Here is a 19,019-nt window from a genome sequence, read left to right on the forward strand (position 1 = left end):
CAGCTGTAGTGGGAGCTCACGTGCCCACCCTGTGTCTCGCTGCCGGGGCTCAGGGGTTCAGTTCTGCCTCCCGATCTCTGCGTGCCTGTCGTGGCATTTCCCCAAACGCCAAAAGATGCTCGGGCCACCTCTTTTGGTAGTGTGGGAGAATATACCTTGGAAAGCCTTCAAGACCAGCCTGGGAATTTGCATTTGGAGTTCTGATGTTAAAGACATTTAGGAGCAATGTTTTACACTGATTGCAGTGCAGGTTTCTAAAGACAGCAGTTGTGTACATACAGGCAGGCAGGGTGAATTTAATTGAGTTTTATCTCACTCTTGCAATGAAAATTCTAGTTCCTAGGCCATGCCTGCTGAGCAGTGGGATGAAGATTTTTTCCTGTTTGCCAGCTCAGTCAAAATACACCTTCAATAGGGATTGCCAGGTGTTCAGGTTGCAAAGTTTCTTGTCACCAGCACATCAAGCTGCTGTTGGGGAGTGCGTGCTCATGTTCAGCTGGCATCTCTGCTGTCAGGCTTAGGTCCCTACATAAAATTAATCTTTTGTGGCTTTACTGTTCCCACAGGTTTGTTCATAATAACACAGGGGCTTGTGTAGATGTTCTACCCAGCACACAGATTGCTCATTGCTCACAGACAGAGCTGGCTGCAAAATGAGAAACTCCTGCATTTTCCCTGGTGCTGGCCATAATTTTCTATTAAAAATCAAATTATTCTCCTGCAATTCAGGAGAAGATGGAGGTTCTACTACATTGCTGGAGGCAAGGCATCCAGTATGCAAATATTTGGAGAATAGTTAACGTGGTGGTTAAACCACTTAGTTAAGCAAGAGCAACCAAGATTACAATCTGGGCATAGTTAATGGATATGTCTGCAATCTTGTTTTTAATAGGAACTGAGGCTTTGCCTGCCTTCAGGTGCACAGATTGGTTTAACTAGCATGTAATTGCCTGCTCTCCAGAGCAGATGCCTGCAGACCTCCTCGTCCTGCTGAGGAAGCTGGAGAAGGGCAGGGATGAGGATTCCACTTTCACAACCAGCTGAAACCTGGTGGTGGCTGCAGGGGCACAACAGGCCCAGTGTTTCAACAGTGTGAATGGGACTTGCAAATGCTCTGAAAAAAAAGGCTGAGATGTGGCTTTTTTAAATGGGCTGCTGCATCCAGTTACAGCTGCAAGGGAATGCCAGCGATGAAGGGATACCAGTCTGGGGGCATCTGGGAATTCCTGAGCACAAATGCAGGGTGTGGGATTTTGGGCCAGGCTGGGAGCAGCTCTGCAGGCAGGGACTGCAGTGTCTTGTGTTCAACAAACAGCAGGGCCAGCCTTCCCACATCCTGGGGAGCCCTGCCAGAGTGCCACTGGCCCCATGGAAGTGTCCCCAAGGGAAAAGGCTTGCTAGCCTGCAGTGTCCATCGTGCCCAATGTTTCCAGCAGAGTGACAGCAAATTCTGGAGTCAGGGCTGCCCTCAGGCTCTCTGTGGGGAAGAGCTGTGCAGCACACGTGGTCTGGAGGTCCTGGGAGATTCTCTGAGCTCTGGGCAGCTCTTTCCCTTCAGGAAGTGCTGGGGGCGTGCCATTTTCCAGACAGCTCCCTTGGGCTGCCCAGCTTCCAGGGCATGGCCGGCAGTCTTTGGGGCTGTGTTGAGATGACAGGAAAGCTGGGCACGGTGAACCTCTCTGGTGTCATTTTCTCTTCTTCCCACCGTGCAGGGAAGGTTGCTGCAATTCAGCAGCCACCCCTCCCAGTGTCACTGTCCCCTGCTGGGGCCCTGCAGCCCCGTGCCAAGCAGGGACAGCCCTTCCCCCTGCCCAGCTGCTTGGGGTTCACACCAGGAGAGCATCAAAGTTCCAGCTCCACTTTCTGTGAGTGGTGGGGGTGTCCCTTCCATCTGCCCAGCCCTCCCCCGGCAAAATCTGGGCCCAGGTGACACCAGGGCCACAGGGCCTCCCCCAGTGTCCCTGCAGGGTGGCCCTGAGCCGATGGACACTCCCATGGCAGCAGCACCCGGCTGCTTTTCCCCTGTGCTGGCTTCCAGCAAGGCTGGGCTGATGCTGTGGGGGAGGCACTCAGCAAACAGGGAGGGACAGAAGGACACGAGGTGGGGACTGGTGCAGGCTGGTGTGAACTGGTGTGTGGTGGGCAAGGGGAAAGCAAAGGGCAAAGCAAGGCAGAGGGAAGGAGATTGGGGCCGTGCCAAGCCGTGGGCTGGAAATGGGATGGCCACAAGGCACAGGGACAGGGATGTGAGGGGACAGGCAGCACTGCTGGGTGCAGGGCTGCTGGGCACACCTGGCTGCAGGTGGAACAGAGACAGCTCATCGCAAGGCCCAGGGTAGGGCTGCAGATCCCTGCCTTTGTAAACACATCCAAGCAGAAAGGCATCTTTGTGTTCTCGTGTCACATTCAGGGGTGTTAATAGAACCTGGGCACCAACACCCCCACACACACCCCATGATGATGGGATGAGGAAACCAGTTTCAACAGGTGGATGTTGAACTTCAGAGCTTTGTGCCATTGTCCAAAGTGGCTTTGAGCTCCCTCCCTGCTCTGAAAAGGGATTTCTCTTCCCACCTCTGTTGCAACCAGTTCCCTGTTGTCACAGTAACACAAGCAAAACAAGTCAGGCTGGTTTTCAGTGAGGAAAAAATCTCCACAAATGTTTTCCTTAGTTTGCAATTAAAAAGCTTCAAACCAAACCCATGGTCACAGGTCAAAAGTTTCCCGGGATATGAAGCAACAGAGGAGCCTCCAAGTCAACTTTTATTTCCCTCTTGCCCTCTAGTCCTGGTTGTTCTCCAGGAACTTCAGACTTAAAATGGAAGCATTCTTTGCCCCACGAGCTGGAAGAGGTAATTTGGCACCACTGTTTTTTAGGCACCTCTGACACGTTGAAAACATCCCTTCCTGGGTCTAAACCCCATTTCAGTTCGTTCATTGTCATGGTTTAACCCCAGCTGGCAATTGAGCTCCACACAGCCCCCGTGGTGGCTCTGCCCTGTCAGGGTTGCAGAGCTCCTGGGGCTGTGCCTGGGTGTGGCAAAGGGAAAAAGAGCAGCAAGGACTCCCCCGTCCTCAACATCACAGCAAGCCCATCTTTATTAGTGACACCGTGGCAGTGTGTGAGAGAGTAGCCATTCACCAAATGCAGGAGTTGATTGCCTCTGCTTACTGAGGATTTGTTTCTGATCACCCAGAGAATTCTCCTCCAGCCCACTGAGCCCCTTCCAGGTTGTGCTTTGCAGGGGAATCCAGGGCAGTGGTAATTCCTGGCCTTAACAGTCGTGCCTCAGAATTCAGCAGCACCCCTTCAGGAGCTGCAGTGATCCACATTGCTCCTGAGCAGAGTTAAATATTGTTCCCATTGCTCATTGCAAGTCAGAGAGGGCATTTTCAGAATCTGCATGAAAATATTAATTTGTACAGCGGTTTTGGGGGGGGAAACAGACTTAAATGGGCACACAGTGATTAAAATGACACAGTTTCACATTTGTGCTCCTTGGTGTTTGTTGTTCACTTTTCCCCTGGTACCAGTAACAACCCTGGACACATAAAGGTGCAGTCCAGGGATATTTTAGCCCTTTGAACCCAACTATACTATACTTTTTAAAGCTGGATGGCTTTTTTTTTTTTTTTTTTTTTTTTAATTTTGGCCCCAGCATTAAACTGTACCCAGCCTGTAAGATATTGAAGGGAAACAGATTGTGCCAGGATATTCCTTTCTCTGGCACGCTCCTTGTCCTCATCACCAAGATCCCACATTAGAAGCTGCTTGTTTCTAGGCTATACACTAAAAAAACAAAACCCAAACCCAGCCTGGAGACGGCGGCCGGCGTTCCTGGGGCTCTTCGGGCTCTCAGGACGATTTCCACCGCAGGAGCGAGAACACCTTGTGGATCACGTAAAGCAGGGTGGCCACGAATGCAAACACCTGTGATGGAAAAACACAGCAGCCCATCAGTGCCGCGTGTGGCACGGTGCCACTCCGGCGCCGGAGACGCCGCCACGCGTCCGTGCGTGCCGAGACGGCGACCGGTGTCTCTGCCCCTTCCCAGGACTGCTGGTGCAAATACAGATTTGCACTTGAGGCCACTCCAGGGGCACCTCCTGCCCGGCACTCACCACGGCAGCGATGTTCTCCCTGTACTCCTGTCCCGGGTACAGGAGCCCAAGGAAATAGGTCGTGTAGGCTTCCAGCACCGCGGCGCTGAGGTAGAACAGCGCTGCTGTCTCGTGGCAGATGACGTCCTAAGGAACAAGGACAGCACGGTCACCTCCGAGGGGGACACGCTGCGCCCACACGGCCGTCCCCAGGCTGCAGGCTGGAGTGTGGCAGCAGCACCCCGCTGGTGACAAAGCCAGCCCTGGGCTTTGTCACGGGCACGTACCAAGGTGACCCAGCAGCTGCCGCCGCCACCGTGAGCCCCGCAGATGTAGAGGCACAGGAGGGAGATGGACATGACGAAGCAGAACACGGAGACAAACATCACCCAGCCCTGCAGCATGGGTTCCGGGACCTTCGAGGATGCCACCAGGATCCACACAAGGCCCCCAAAGATCTGCAAGGCAAAGTGGGGGACAGGGTGAGCGTGGGACAAAGTGACTTGTCCAGAGCAGAGCCAAAAGCCACTCACGCCTCTGGCACTGCACATGGCAGCAGCCCACGAGTTCTTCCCAGCCTCCACTTGAAAATGGGCGTTTAGCTGGGAGCATCTGCCACTGATCCTGACCCAAAAATAATTCCTCACTGGTGCCACTGCCACTCACACCCTCCCTACACCAGTGTGCTCAGGAGGCTGTTCAGACCCTTCTGAGGGCTGGCTTTAATGAACAGGGAGGCTGATCTAGGAGAGGTGCGTTTGCTTCACACCCAGCGTGTCAGATCCCTGCCAGGAGCAGTGTCAAACCCAGCTCACCTGCACAGGCAGCACAGGCACCTGCCCTCACAAAGGCCACGTGCAAGTATCACTCTGAAAGGAGAGAACAGGCTGAGGAGAGGTTTGACTCCCTGGGAGGGGGAAATGAGCCTGAGGCTCCCAGCTCCTTCTTGGGAAAGTTTGGGAAGTTTGGAGTTTGCTGCTCCAGCTCTTTGGGTCATCCCTCTTTGGCTACACCACAGCTGTGCCTGGTCCCAGCTGCTGGTGTGGGAGCAGGTGGAACCTTCTCAGCCAGCCTTGGGAGTTTGCCATGGGTTTTCTGGTGGCACAATGGGACAGTTATGTCTAGGCTCCATCCCTTCACCAGCAGACTCCTGCACGAGAGGATGGGGGCATGATGTTCAGTGCTGTGGAATGTCTGGAGTGCAAGTGGTGCCTTTGCACTGAAATGCCCTCAGTAGCTTTTGCTGTGCCACAAATCAGCCCAGTTGTTCCTTGGACCTGTGCAAAGTTCAGTCTGTGCAGCATCCTATGATAAGGAGCTCCACAGCTGAGCCCACGCTGTGTGGAACTGTGCTGTTGTGGGGACCTGTCCCTCACCACCAGCCAGTCTGGGATTCAGGCAGATGTCCAGAGGTAGGAGAGCCTTGCTGACTCTAAGGTCATTCTGGCCAGTGCATCCCAGTCAGCATCTGAGTGCCAGCTCATTCTCATTTCCATTTCCTTGCAGGCATTTTACAAGTGGAAAGGAAGTCTCTGATTTAGGATAACGCAGGAAATGTTACATCATTTGTGTCACCCCACAGTTGTAGGAAAGTCTGTTGGTGCCATTATGCAAATTGACACATTACATCAATTAAGTGGTCAAGATGTGGCAAAGACCTGAGTGAAAATGGGTCTTCCAAAGTGCTGCTGTTCTGGTCCCTCTTGTAACAACTTGAACACTAATCCAGTCCTTTTAATCATTCATGTGCTGGCACAATGAGTGGGTTGCAGCTAAAAATCCTGGGGAAAAGCATAATGGCTGCTCCATTAAAAGCAAGCACAAATTATGGTGAGATATGAAAGAAAAATAGGGAAAGAAGCACCACAGCTCACTTCCTATCACTCACCATCTCTCCTTGCTACTGTGGTTACCCACTCAGGAAAGTCTGTTTGACACGGTTTGATTATTGACTTTGGTTTTATGGTGAAGATTCATAAAAAGGAAGGAAGAATTGAGAGGCTTTCAGTAACTCACAGCAGGATGTGGACAGCAGTCTAAGAAAAAAAATTATCCTTTAAAATTTACAAAGCTTTTACAAAGCAAACATATCTGCTTTCAGCTTGTTTCAGCTTTTCCACATAGGTCTGGGTATCCATATGTGCGGAAAGTTCTTCAAATTAAATAGATATCAATAATTAAACTGAGCCTCACAGATTAAAAATGGTAGCTTTTGATCAGCCCATGCTAATGTGGCAATCATCTGAGCTGCAGGTAGGATCTTCTGAAAATTTCACAACTGTCTTTTGGCATTTTAAATGCCAATTTTGTTCTGTTATGTTACCATCTCAGCCCATGGTAAGCAAACTGAGATCCCACCAAGGAATGAGAAACTCTTTATCCCTCTGATTCAAGGCAGCCACCTCCTTTGTACACAGCAGAGGTCACACAGCAGCACAGCCCAGAAGCTGCCAGGAGATGGAGAAATCCAGTCATGCAGCATTCCTCCTTCCTGGGCCTTCAGGATGCACATTTCCAGATCTTAGCCAAACCAAAGGATGGGGTGCTCATTTCAGCAAGCTGCCCTGCCAAATCCCCCGGAGACAGGGATTACAAACAAACAGTTCAAGGGGAATAAACTCGCTGAGGCCAACAGGACTAGCATAACTCAGTGTGGCAGGGGTGGCTGGCAAGTGTCAGCCCAGCCAAAACCTCCACAGGCACTAAAGATTCTCCTTTCTGTAGCTGCAGGAAACCTGGGCATTGCTCTCGGGCAGAGACCAGGTCTGCAGAGCACGACTGGAGGGCTACATCCTCTTTGCTACACTGTTATCACCAGGAGAATGAAGGAAATGCTGTCAATCCCAGGAGTGTGGAGCAAGCTGGGTGACAGGAAAGGATTTGGCGCCAGATGACAAAACTGAAGTTTTTAGCATGAAATAATCTGAATGCCATCCTACAATGTGGAAACCCAGGGCGAGGGGAATATTTCTCTGTCTGCCCCGAGGGGTTCTGCCTCCCAGGGAAGCACTGACTTTGACCCTCATTCATGGAGAAAGCCTCCAAAGCCTCAAAATAAACTAGAGACCATAAAAGTGTGAAATAGGTTATTGAGAGTAGTGTACTATGTCACATGGGTGAGAAATTTAGGTTTTAGGATTTTTAGTATGTTGTAGATGGGAACAAGATGGAGGGTATAGGGTGTTGTCTCATATTCCTTTTTCTTCATTTTTCTTCTTGTGTTTGGCTGGCATCTTGTAATTGGGTAGAAAAATCCACATTGCAGATCTTTAGGGGTCAGTTATTGGGTTAGAAGGGAACATAATTTAAGTGTCACTTCTTAATTGGGCAACTTAGTTTTTGATTAGGCTTAAAAGGCCTTGTAACAAGAGGTTGTTGGCCATTTTTGTGCTGTTTTTCCTGCACGCAGAGTCTGGTGCAGACAGCGTGCTGAAGTTTTGATAAGATAACAATAAACAGAAGCTGAAGACCGAAAAAGTCCAATGTGTCTCTCATTCCTGACACAGAACTGCTCCAGGAGGGTCTCCCCTGCCAGGGGAGCCCCCAGGGAGTTGCCCAACTTGGGGCCAACAAAGCCATACTACAACACTCAGCCAGAGCTTTCAATGCTGGACCAAAGCTCTCAGAATTTGGGAAAAAGCCTCCAAGCTCTTGTGAGAAGAGCACGTTTCACGAGTGGGGCAGAGGACATGGGGGGAAAAGTTCAAGCTGAGACTTTGTATCTCATAACCTATGCTCAGAGCAAATCCATTAAGATTATGATCTCCTCCCCAATGAAGTTACAGTGTGGAAAGAAGTTACAAGGTGTTTGCTCACCCTTTGCTCACCCACACGCTCCGTGCCTGCGGCTCGGGAATGCCGCGATGGAGCAGCGCAGCCTCGGCTGCTGCAAACAATTCCCTCGGCTCGCCCCAGTCCCTGCTCCAAGCGAGCAGCTCATCCTCTGCCTGGGCTGTCCGCTAAAATCACCCCCGGCTAATTACCGGCTTCATTTGGCAACCTACTTAAACCCACCAGCAACCCCTGCTGGTTTTTCAGGCGGGGAATGACAACGTTTTGCAAAGGCTCCAGAAAAATCCCACTGCAGACTAAAGGAGGGCTTCAGAGCCCGCGGTGTTCTCTGAGGATGAGCTGCCCCCCAGCCCCTTGTGGCTCAGGGACCCGGCGTGGGTCCGGAGGGGGTGTTTGGGGACAAGTGTCACCCCTCGGACACCTGCAGCATAACCTGTGCTCAGCGCCCCCCCCCAGCAGCCACGGCCCTCCCCCCGGGAAAAGGCAGCACTCACGATTTCGGGGATGAAGAGCACATCTGGGAAGGTCGTCAGGACGGCCAGGCCGCTGGGCAGGGTGCTGGTGGAAGTTGAGGAGGACATTGGAAGCCTCTGGCACGGTGCTTATGGGCCCTTCTGCTCCTCGCTGCCGAATGCAGCCTCCTCACCTCTCCCTCCCTCTTTTCTCCCCTTTCCTGCCCTTCCTGCTCTCGTTTCTTCCTCTTTTCTCCCCTTCCTGCCCCGGTTTCTTTCCTCCCTGCTCCCCGCTGACAGGTGAAGACAGCTGTGAGCGGCACAGGTGTGGCCAAACCCTGTGACCTGCAGTCACATGGGAGGGGTTCGGGAGATGCAGGGGCAGCCCCGGGGCGCTGCCAGCAGAGTTCGGCTGTCCCCGCTCGGGCCGAGCGTGCCAGGCAGGTCCCGGTGGCACTGGGGTGACAGCTGAGGGCAGCAGGGGACACCTGTGCCCATCCACCTGCACAGCCTCGCGTCCCCTTTGATTTGCACGGCGAGCCAGCGTGGCCCCCGCGCACCTGAGGGGGAACAGCGGAGGACACGGGGGTGGCTGTGGCCAAGGCAGGCCAGGATGTGACACGGGACAAACAGCGGGGCCTAGAAATGTCCCACAGACATCCAGGCGTGGGGGCAATCAAACTGCAGGGCAAACCACCTCCGTCATCTCTGAAGGAGATTGGAAATGCCAAGGGAACACAAATGACCCAAAATGATGAGACTTCCCAAGCGGTTTCACTTTTTTAATTTTACCTTTTCGTCTGTAGTCCATGGGAGCAAGTCATTTCTCTTCTTGTTCATATGGAATATTTACTCCTTTTTAACACGTTTGGGCACACAGCAAAAACCACAGAACTCCAGAAGCTGAGGCCAAAAAGTGCAAAGAAAGGACTTTCTTTGAGAAAGGAAGACAGAGTAAAAGCCTTGGAGAAAAGCAAGAGTGGAGGAGGCTGCAACGTCAGAAAAATTGGGGAAATGCTTTTAATAAGCAGATTAAGTGAGGGCAGGGTTACATGGCAGAGGAAGCACAGAACCACAGAGCTGGTGGGGCAGTGAAGGCATGGGATGGATGCCTCTTACCCAGGCCTTGAGCTCTGTTATTTCCAGTCCATTGAAGCAAAAACATCCAAGTAGATAATGCCAACTTTTTCTTCTGGAGGCCTTTTCTCACTTAAACACAGAGTCCGTGCTGACCTTCATGACTTCTTCAAAGGTGGGAGAGTTTTTGTTGCATCCACCTGATTTCCCACTTTTCCAGTGAGATTCCATTTGCCCTGAGGTGACACAGCTACACTTAATGGATGAAAACTTGGATATGAGGCAGACCTAGAAACCAGTCAGCAAAGAGGGAGAGCTGGAGACACAGACACAGCTCGAGAGGGGTCTCACTGTCTCTGTAAGGGATGGACACGAAGCTCTCCTGTTCCTGGGACCATGGGACTGGTGTGAGGAACAAGCAGCTGCATTGTGAGGGGCAGGGGCACTGGTGCTGTTCCATTTGGAAGGGCTGGGACAGCTTTAAAGAGCCCTTTCTTTGTCTTATTTACAAAATTTTGGCAATGGATGAAAAGCCAGGGGGTTTAGTGGAACGCTGGGTTGAGTGGTGAAGAATGCTGAGACCAGCTTGACCAAACTCTCCTAAATTAGGCCCCTCCTGAGGGTGGACTGAGGTGGGCATCAACAGGGATGTGGAAGAGCCTGGTAAAGGGAAGTGAGAGATGGAAGTTTGGAGCAGAAACCAAAGAGCTGGTAACATCTGACTCAAACACGTTCTGCTGAGAACAACACAGAATCTAAAAGCTGCAGGACAATCAACCTCTTCATACTACAAAAAGTCAGGCCCAGTTTTCCCAGCATATCTGCTTTAGATGCACGAAGATCCTTGGGTGGGAACACTCCTCAGGGACAGCTCTGGAGGCTGAGGGAGAGACTTGCCCATGGTCAGTGACATGGGTGGGTAACATCAACCTCTATTTGATAGTTATTAAGCTGGCTGTGTTATTGGTGCAATAAACAGAGCAGCATGAGCAGCTTTACTGTGTAGTAAATGACTTTGATCAGCTTGTTGGTTTGCCATTTTGCATTTTTATCTTTTTACATTTTCATCTAATCATTATCAATTTAAAAAATATAAAATAAAATTTTATAAAATTCCTATATTAAAATATATTAAATATATTAATAGAATTTAATAAATAAGTCATTTATTCATCCTTGTCCTTGTCAGGTGCTGGCCACCTGAAAGAAAATGATGATATTACAGGGTTCCCTAGGGAGGTATAAACCACTAAGAAGAGTTTTCTGCTCTGGAAAGGTTTCTCTGAAAGAGATCCCTGGACACACAAAGTTTTGGAGCTGGTATCCAAATACTGGAGGTGAGCTCCAGGAAGAGGATGAGGATGCCTCTATTTGCTAAGGAAAGCACCTCACCCATCGTTGGTGGTGCAGGAGATGCTGCCCCAGGGAGGTACAAACCAGCAACAGCTCTTTGGAGAGAACTCCTGTGTTACAGCAGTCCCTGGTGGATGTACTCAACACTGGAGGCAGCATCCAAATTTTGGTGCAGGGCTCCTGGGAGTGGATTGCTCCCACTCAGGCAGTGCCATGAAAGAAAGCACCAGGAACACTGGGAAGAGCTGCTTGTCTCCCAGAATAAATGTATTTCTTTTTGTCCTGGCACATTTTGCCAGTAGGGTCTAGACACTTTCGGCTTCAGATCTGCCCTTTGGGTTTCTGAGGCAGCATCACAGGACATTTAAATGTCTAGGGAGTACACAGGGACACAGGGTGGAGTTCTGAATGGTGACACTGGGAAGGTAAAAGCCAACATCTTTTTTGTCCTGGCACCTTTAGTGGGAGCAAGTAGGGGAGGGCTTCAGGTTTGGATCCTGAAGAAGGGAAAGTGAATCACCTCAGTGCAGTTTATAGGTTACAAAAGAAAGGTACAGTCCAGCACTGGCTCTTTCTTCCAGGACCTTCTCTGTGGGAGCAGCTGCTGGAGTTTTATAAATTTTGGACATAGATTCTGTGAGAGAATCTGAGGGCACACACAGAGAAAAAGAGCAAAGACGTGCATGTGGTGCAGTTTACAGTCTGCAAGAGGAAGGGGAAGGCCAGGGCTGGCTTTTTTTTTTCCAAGAACTGTATGGAAGCAGTTGCTGGCTGTTTAAAGCTTCAAAGCTGGGCTCTGGGAGATTGATATGATGGATGCAGCTGAGAAGGAAAGTGCAAAACTCCAGGATGTGCGGTGTAATTCCAGAGGCGTGAGACAAATGTGGAGTCAGCAAGTGTTTCCTCAGCTGGCAGCTGTTGTGACCAAGACTTTTGCTGCATGTTTACAGTTAAGGTACAAGATCCATGTGACTGAAAACACACAAAGGCCCAGTTATTTGGAGAAATTTTGGAGGTAGCATCCAAACTTCCTAGGTGGAAACTGCCACTGTGTATCATAACACATCAGCTCTGTCATGCCCAGCTACATACATAAAAATATATATATATATATATATATATATAAAATTATATATCCACACACACAGGTACAGGCATCATGTGGGAGTGTCATCCAGCAACCAATACTACAGATGTAGAGCCCGGTCTCTGGGTGGTCCAGAAGGAAATGTTCCAAAATCAAGACAGAAATTCTGTCTCCCCTACTACAGCTCACACATCTCTGGATTAAAATTCTGTAGCAGTCCCTCGGCTGGAGCAAAGCCATCTCTGCCCTGGACCACGCTGGTTTCCAACAAGCACTCCAGAGCAGGAGGTGGCAGCTTCCCCTGCCAGATCCCAAATTCCTGCTCTTTGGTTCCTTCTATCCCCTCTGCAATGCCAGTTGCTCAGCGTGCCCAAGCTGTGAGCTCAGCTCCAAGAAGTGGCACAGCAGGAGAGCTGCTGAAGCTCCTCAGGTTTGGAGGAAGTTGCTGGCACAACTTACTCAGAAAAAAGGGAGTCAGCAAGAAAACACTGACACTGCTCAAAACTGTCCTGTAAAATCATCACAGTGGGTGGATTTATTTCCACCCCCACTCCCCTCAAACAGAACTGGCAAGTGCTATTCCCTGAGCCCTGAAGGCTGGGAGAGAAGATTTTAAGGGTGCCTAAACCCTCCTGAGCATCTCACTGGGATTAGTCTGAGAGGGTGCTTCACACAGCAGAGCTTTTAAACCCCCTCTGCACAGAACAGGTGTCTCAGCATCTCTGGGGATGTGCTGCTCAGCTTCCACAGGCAGTGACACAAACTCTGCTAGGAGCTGAGTATCAGTTGGCAAAGCCCTCAAGACTTGTCAAGAGGATCCCACAGGGTACACAGAGGAGGAAAAAAAGAAATTTAAGAATTAATCACATAATGAGGAATGTATCATGTAACAACCACAGGTTCCTGATGCCAAGATTCTGGTTCACTGCTCCCTCCCCTTCTCAAAAACACAGCTCACACACTTCCAGTTTTGGTTTAGGGTTGTTTTGCATTTTTGTTTTTTTTTGGTTTTTTTTTTTAAATAAAAGAAGGCTTCCAGATACCTAATACTATTGTGCTGTTTGTGCAGGACAAACAAACTTTAAATACTAAAATGCACAAATCAAAACAAGCTGTTTCAAACTGCTCAGCAGTGCAGGCTCAAGCACTTATTTGCAATGGCTTTACTCTTTGTACAATCAGTTCTATATGTAGCAATGACTGTATATAAAGAATATAGTACATACTATTGTTTTCATTGTCAATTTACAACAGAAAAAAAAAAATAAATATCTTCCATTCTTATTATACATTAACATTTCAGTAGAAAGTTACAGCTGTCGTGTTGGCATGACCTGCAACGTCAGGAGGAGAAGGGACATGCAGACTTATCTATTAAGAACTCTAAACTATGACTTTGTAATAAATTACAGAGGATAGATACCAGCCAACAGAATACTGATTATCTGAATCCAGTACATTTGTGATGGTAAAAGCCAAAGATCTTGCAAAATACAAAAGCTAGTAGCTTGCATTATGTAAATAAGACAAACCACGTATGGAATAGCCTCTTCTCCAAATGTTTGTGAGTAACAGGCTTGTGGCTTCTCAGGCAAAGGAGATTTAAGTTGTTGAGTGGGTCCTTGCACCCTTCACACATAACTAGCACCATAAAGATGCAAGGACCTCAGCAAACACCTAAAATTCATGCTTAATAGATAAAGCATGCATTTTGTAGAGTTTGTGCAGGGTACATAGTCTGTTCATTAAGGTTACTGTGCAAAAAAGATTCTCAACCACTGAAGATGTTTCTGTAATTCTGTTAAGATTATTAGCAACATTTTTTAAAGTTTAGCAGGCCTGTGTGTGATGAATGAAAAACCTGTACTCATGGTTGTTCCCCCCTGATTGCTGTACCACTGAACTGGGGCTGAGGAAACAAAGGCAGCAGCCTCAATGTCCAGTGAAGTGGGGGGAAATGAGCTGCAGTTTGCTAAAAAAAATTTTAAAAAAATTTTTTAATGGCACAAAGCTTTGTATGGGTGGATCTACCAGTGCAAATACATACACATGAGGTGCCAATTTGTTCAGATCTTTTTATAGGCCAGATCTATTTATATGTATCTTAAAATCACTCAATTTCTTGCTGCCAGATAAATGCTACAGCTTGTCAGCCTGTAAGTAAAATCAAAATCAAAACAAATTTTCAATATATTCAATATCAGATTATTGTAATTTCTCTACAATAATAGTTTCTGAGCTTTCACTACTGAGACTGCTTAATTAATTTTTGGGGTTTTTTAAAAGCAAAATAATATAATAATAATTTTCTTTTTCAAGATTTGATATGATGGGAAGAAAAAGTTAAAACTGTATATGTAAATGGGAACAATAACTGGCTGAATATTTTAACATTATTTGAAATTTAACTAAGTACTGTTAGGAAGGAGGAACACAGTTATTGCTATTTGAAGACTAAAAATTAAACCAAACCAACCTGAAAGCATAGACAGAACTATTCCAATGGTGAAAATGTAATAGATACAAAACAGCATTCTGCCTAAAATTAGTCCTTTTGCATCTGAACACTTTTCAAATTATCTACAGCTTCCTCTTCCAGGTAGCTATGATGGCATTTGAAGTGGTTAATTGAGGGACACACACAGCTTTTCAACTCTGGCAGCTCTTTCTTGAGACGTTCCAGCTGCTCCACCTGGAATATATTTGGTTGTTCAGGATTTGAGTCGTATATCCTGAATAAATGAGAAAAGAAAAAACACTCATCAGTATAAACTATAAACTAGCAGTCCACAGAAACGTACACCAGATGAAGCACCTGGGTTTTTTTTTTTTTCCCCCTTAACAGAGCAAAATTAGGTCCCAAAGTCAGTTTGTTTGGGGTTAGTACCCTAAGTTTTGCTGCTCATCTCACCATATAAAATGGTATTCCTGTTACACAGACTGCTTAGTGTTTAATTGGATATACTAAAGACCTACTGGCATATACTCACTCAATCTCCTGACAAATGTGATTTTACAGGTGGCACAAAGCAGTGAAACAAGAGCAGTGTTCCAGGCTCTGAAGAAGAAATTTCAGAGCCCTGAGATTATTTGAACAGACTGTGATATACTGCTTGCACATAGCACTGCATGGAGTGCACACTTACTGGTTCAAGAAGTATTTCACATCCCCCCAAGTTCAGAATTTTTTTCTTTTTTAAATTACCATCATTACCACCATATTAAGTGAAGAGCAAAAAAAAAAAAATTAGAAAATCTGGCCTCTCTCCACACCTAATGCAAATTAACCATCCACAGCACTTTAAACAGTCTATCCTCTTTTCACACACATAATCAAAGCTGCAAATTTGAAATGTCAGCATCATACCAGACTGTCTAAATCCAAACCATGTTTTGAGTGACAGTGTAAGCACTGAGCACAACTCAAACACTATTCTGGTGTAATTCATCACAAAGAAAAAGCATTGGTGCTTCTGTAACCCAACACTGGTACAACACCTATTGTAACAAGGATATACCTTGATTTCCCAACAGCCATTTCTAATATCAGCATGTTTACATCCAAAATTTCAATCCTGGCACCCAGCTGCTCTCACTTTTAGTTGTTGCACATACACAGCTCCAGGTATTCAAGGTCTCCAGGTTTATCTCCTTCAAATGAAAACTTCTACAAGAAAATTACCATGGCTGCTGCCTTAGCCTTCAAGAATGTTCAGACTTCACTTACGATTCTTTCAAGAAAGTAGTTTGTTTTTATTTCATCATCCTTTGTCTCTCACACATTTTTAAGTTATGCCCAAAAGGAACCAATGCCACTAACAAAACAATGCAGTGCTAAAGTGAGAGAGCACAAGGTGCCCTTTTACCCTGACAAGACAACTTTTGAACTGCTGGCAACTCTGAGACACCAAAAACAACAAAGATGGGTACAACAATGGGATTCAAGTGAGGAAACACTTCCACAGGAAACATGGATATGGATCACAGTAAGGTCAAGGACAATTTCTGTGAAGAAACTCCTAGGAGTGAGGACAGATGCTGTCCAGTTTGATGAAATTCAAACAGAAGGCTCAGCATTTCAATTACTTGCACACCACTTGCAATCCAATGCAGGCCTAAGATATGAAATTTGCCCAATGGAAGCTTTAGCTCTTCCTTCCTTCCTGTGCTTTCTTCAGCTGAGTCAGCTGACACCTTATGGATTTCCCTGCAAATTCCAGACAGAACACTGAAACTTGAGGATAGTATTCTATATAAAACACATGTTAGGAACTAAGAATCTGAAGTCTTTCCCATCAGTTAGACACCAGAACAGCAAAAGAATGGTTCTTCTAAGCCCTTGTTCCTAGAACATGGCTGAGCATGTTTCTAAGCAGCTTCTGGCAAGTATTTTATTACTAGCTCTTTACTAAAAGTATAAACTCTTTAATTCCTGCTCCATTCTAAATTCTTTTCAATTGAGATTCTGGATGAATTCAACCCTCCAAGCTTCCTTTCAAGCTCTCCCTAGAGCCAGTCACTCCAATGTGGGTATTTGGTTTCTTTTAAACAAAAGGCAGAGAAGACAACTCAAAGCAAAACTTCAGAATTTCTTGACCCTACTTTTTGTTTGGGTCCATGAAACTACACCACCAGTTTGCAGCAAAAGGGCTCCAGTACTTCTCCCATTATTTCCAACAACACTGTAAAGATAAGGAATAAACTCTCACCTCCCTAGCCTCCATTCTTGAACAGGACAATTATTTGTAAGCAATTATGCACCAAAGTTTCTCCATCTGACCTCCTATTAATAAGAAAGCCCTGCAGAAGACTGACAAGTCCTTTAAACATTATTTTTTTAAGTAAGCACCTTCTACAAAAGACTTGCAGGACGTTGCAGGGCTCTGCAGGGGGTGTAAAACTGATGTGTTTGGCTCCTGAAAGGTGTTTTACAACCTCTGAAAACACATACAACACAAGAATCAGCAGCACTGAAATACTGTTTTCATGCTCAGAAGATTTTCTGAAGCTTTTGAGTAAAGCTTTTCACTTTTCTTTAGATCTCGAGGAAAACTTTGAGTTTACTCTGCAATTCACAAAGTAGGGAAGACTTAAACTGTCATTGCATAACATCTTAATTCAGTCACTGAGTAGATTATAAATCAACTCACACTACCCTTCCTCCGCATATCCATGCTGTTATTTAAGTAACATGCAGTTTCAGGCAAACAGGGCAGCCCAGATTTCACCAGCCTTCTGCTTTTGAGAAGTGTTTAGAATGCTTTTGATTTGATTGCCAGCTAAATTTGTGTAAATGTTGGGAAGTTACTAATACCAGTCAAGCACAGCTTTTGCCTGCAAATGCAGCATGCAGCCTAAGGAACTGTAGTGTTTGGACAAAGCTCTCATGGAAAAGCTCTCAGCATCCATGTTTGGGAAACAGTGATTCAGGATTTTTATGCAGCTCTGTGTATTATTCAACAAATAAAATTCAGATCATGTAAAGTGAATGAGAAAAGATGATGCAAGTGTAAGCCAGCACCCACCCCCTCTCCACATTGGTATTTAATACACAGCCAGCAGGTATAAAAACACAAGGCTGCACTGTTCTTACTGAGTTAAATATCTTCAAATACAGAAATATTTTCTGGACTGTTTACAATGCCTATCCAAGAGAAAACACCAGATCAATCACCTCAGAAATACTGCTTTAAAAATCAGCATTTTAACCAATCCAGAGAATTTCACAACAGGTTGAAATTTCTTCTCTAATTAAAATTGAAACATCAGACTAACAAAGCATTTTAAGGATGTGATTTCTGTGCAGACAGAAGATACCCAGTCATGCACACAAAGCAGTTTCCTGTGTAAGAGCCCAGATAAAAGCCTGAAGGCAGGCATGGCACCTTTCTGTAGAGGCTGCTCTTTCAATTCAAATAATTTGGTTAGACACTGAGATGAATGGCAGTTGAACATAGGAAAATAGGAGAATACCACCCCAGAACATCTGTTTGGATTCATGACTTTGGCTGGATGTAATAATCTGCTGCCCAAGTGGAGAAAGGCCTGGATGGGGGGAGTGAGTGCATTTGTGTTCTTTCCTCTGCCCCAGTGAGATCAGCCTGTTAATACTTTTGGCATTTGTAAGCTTCCCAGATTTAGTCTTGCAGTTTTTCTCCATGCAAAGCAAAGCCAGACCCCCTACCTGCATTTTTTTTTTGCCCAGTGCTTGGTATCACCAACTTTGGGTATTCAGGACACAGTTTTTCTGCCATCTTCACAACTGGCTACAGTGTTTTGGTCAATTCTACATGGATGATTAAAGTTTGGAAAAAAATATCTTACAGAAATAATCTCTATGCACACAGTTCATAAGCTCAGAAATAACTACTGCACACAGTAACTCAGGGTCACACACAAGCAACCTAAAATTAACTAAAATTCCTCTATTCACTTCCTAGATTATTCAGATAATTAGCATGTAACATGGTGTAAGTAAAGGTCTAGGAAACAGCAACACAAAATACCATATTTGATAGATATCTGGACTTGGCCATAAATCCAGAGAACAAAAATGCAGAAACCATGGAAGAAGCACCATCTTAATTCAGCACTGGAAATATTGTGGAATTTGAAGACACAACAATAGCATGAACTGGTTTTACACTAAAACAGATTACTGCAGTCCCTACTTATTACTTAGACCTTGGAACAGTCATGCACATCTCTCTCTCTCGAGTTCTGCTTTTTAAATTCAGATTTAAATTTATTTATTTCTAAACTCCAAGCAGCACAGAATATGGATGCTGACACCATACCTATTTAAACTCTAAATATCAGCTCCAAGTCTCAAATGATCTGAAAGACTGGTTCTTTACCCAGCAGCTCCAGCTGTGAGTGGAAATGTTTGCTGCCAGGTTTTACATCCCTACATTCCAGGACTTGCAGGTACCACCTGCATTTCAAAGTGTCCACCTTGAGACATCTGATGCAACTTTCAGGAAGTGTCATATCCCTAACCTGTATTAAGACTGAATTTAATTTTACTCACACAATTAGTAAAACTTGAAAAGTAATTAAGAATTGCAAAGGGACATACCATTGTTTGTTTTGGCCTACAGAAAAAAAAAAGGGAAATTACATTTAGAAAGAACAAGCCTGCAATAACAGCTTTGGAG

The 19,019-nt window shown here is 46.3% G+C and overlaps 2 protein-coding genes across 8 annotated transcripts in view; both read right to left on the reverse strand.

Moving 5' to 3' along the window:
• Positions 1-2,632: 2,632 nt before the first annotated feature.
• MAL (mal, T cell differentiation protein) lies at positions 2,633-8,590 on the reverse strand. The gene is made up of 4 exons (XM_053974641.1): positions 8,388-8,590; positions 4,389-4,559; positions 4,123-4,248; positions 2,633-3,931 (listed from the first exon to the last, which is right to left on the reverse strand). The coding sequence occupies exons 1-4, from the start codon at positions 8,472-8,474 to the stop codon at positions 3,857-3,859; spliced, it is 459 nt and encodes a 152-aa protein (XP_053830616.1). The 5' UTR covers positions 8,475-8,590; the 3' UTR covers positions 2,633-3,856.
• Positions 8,591-12,975: 4,385 nt separating this feature from the next.
• GPCPD1 (glycerophosphocholine phosphodiesterase 1) overlaps positions 12,976-19,019 on the reverse strand; it is a 43,202-nt gene continuing 37,158 nt past the window's right edge. For 6 of the 7 annotated variants that reach the window (XM_053972432.1, XM_053972433.1, XM_053972431.1 and 3 more), the window contains one exon: positions 12,976-14,594. In XM_053972432.1, the coding sequence (XP_053828407.1) occupies positions 14,408-14,594 (187 nt within the window). In that variant the 3' untranslated portion in view covers positions 12,976-14,407. Of the gene's footprint in view, positions 14,595-18,046; positions 18,149-19,019 lie in introns of all 7 variants that reach the window. The other variant, XM_053972436.1, reaches the window with a different exon arrangement.

The sequence above is a fragment of the Vidua macroura genome, chromosome 3 (genome assembly GCF_024509145.1).
Source record: "Vidua macroura isolate BioBank_ID:100142 chromosome 3, ASM2450914v1, whole genome shotgun sequence".
Lineage (NCBI taxonomy): Eukaryota > Metazoa > Chordata > Aves > Passeriformes > Viduidae > Vidua > Vidua macroura.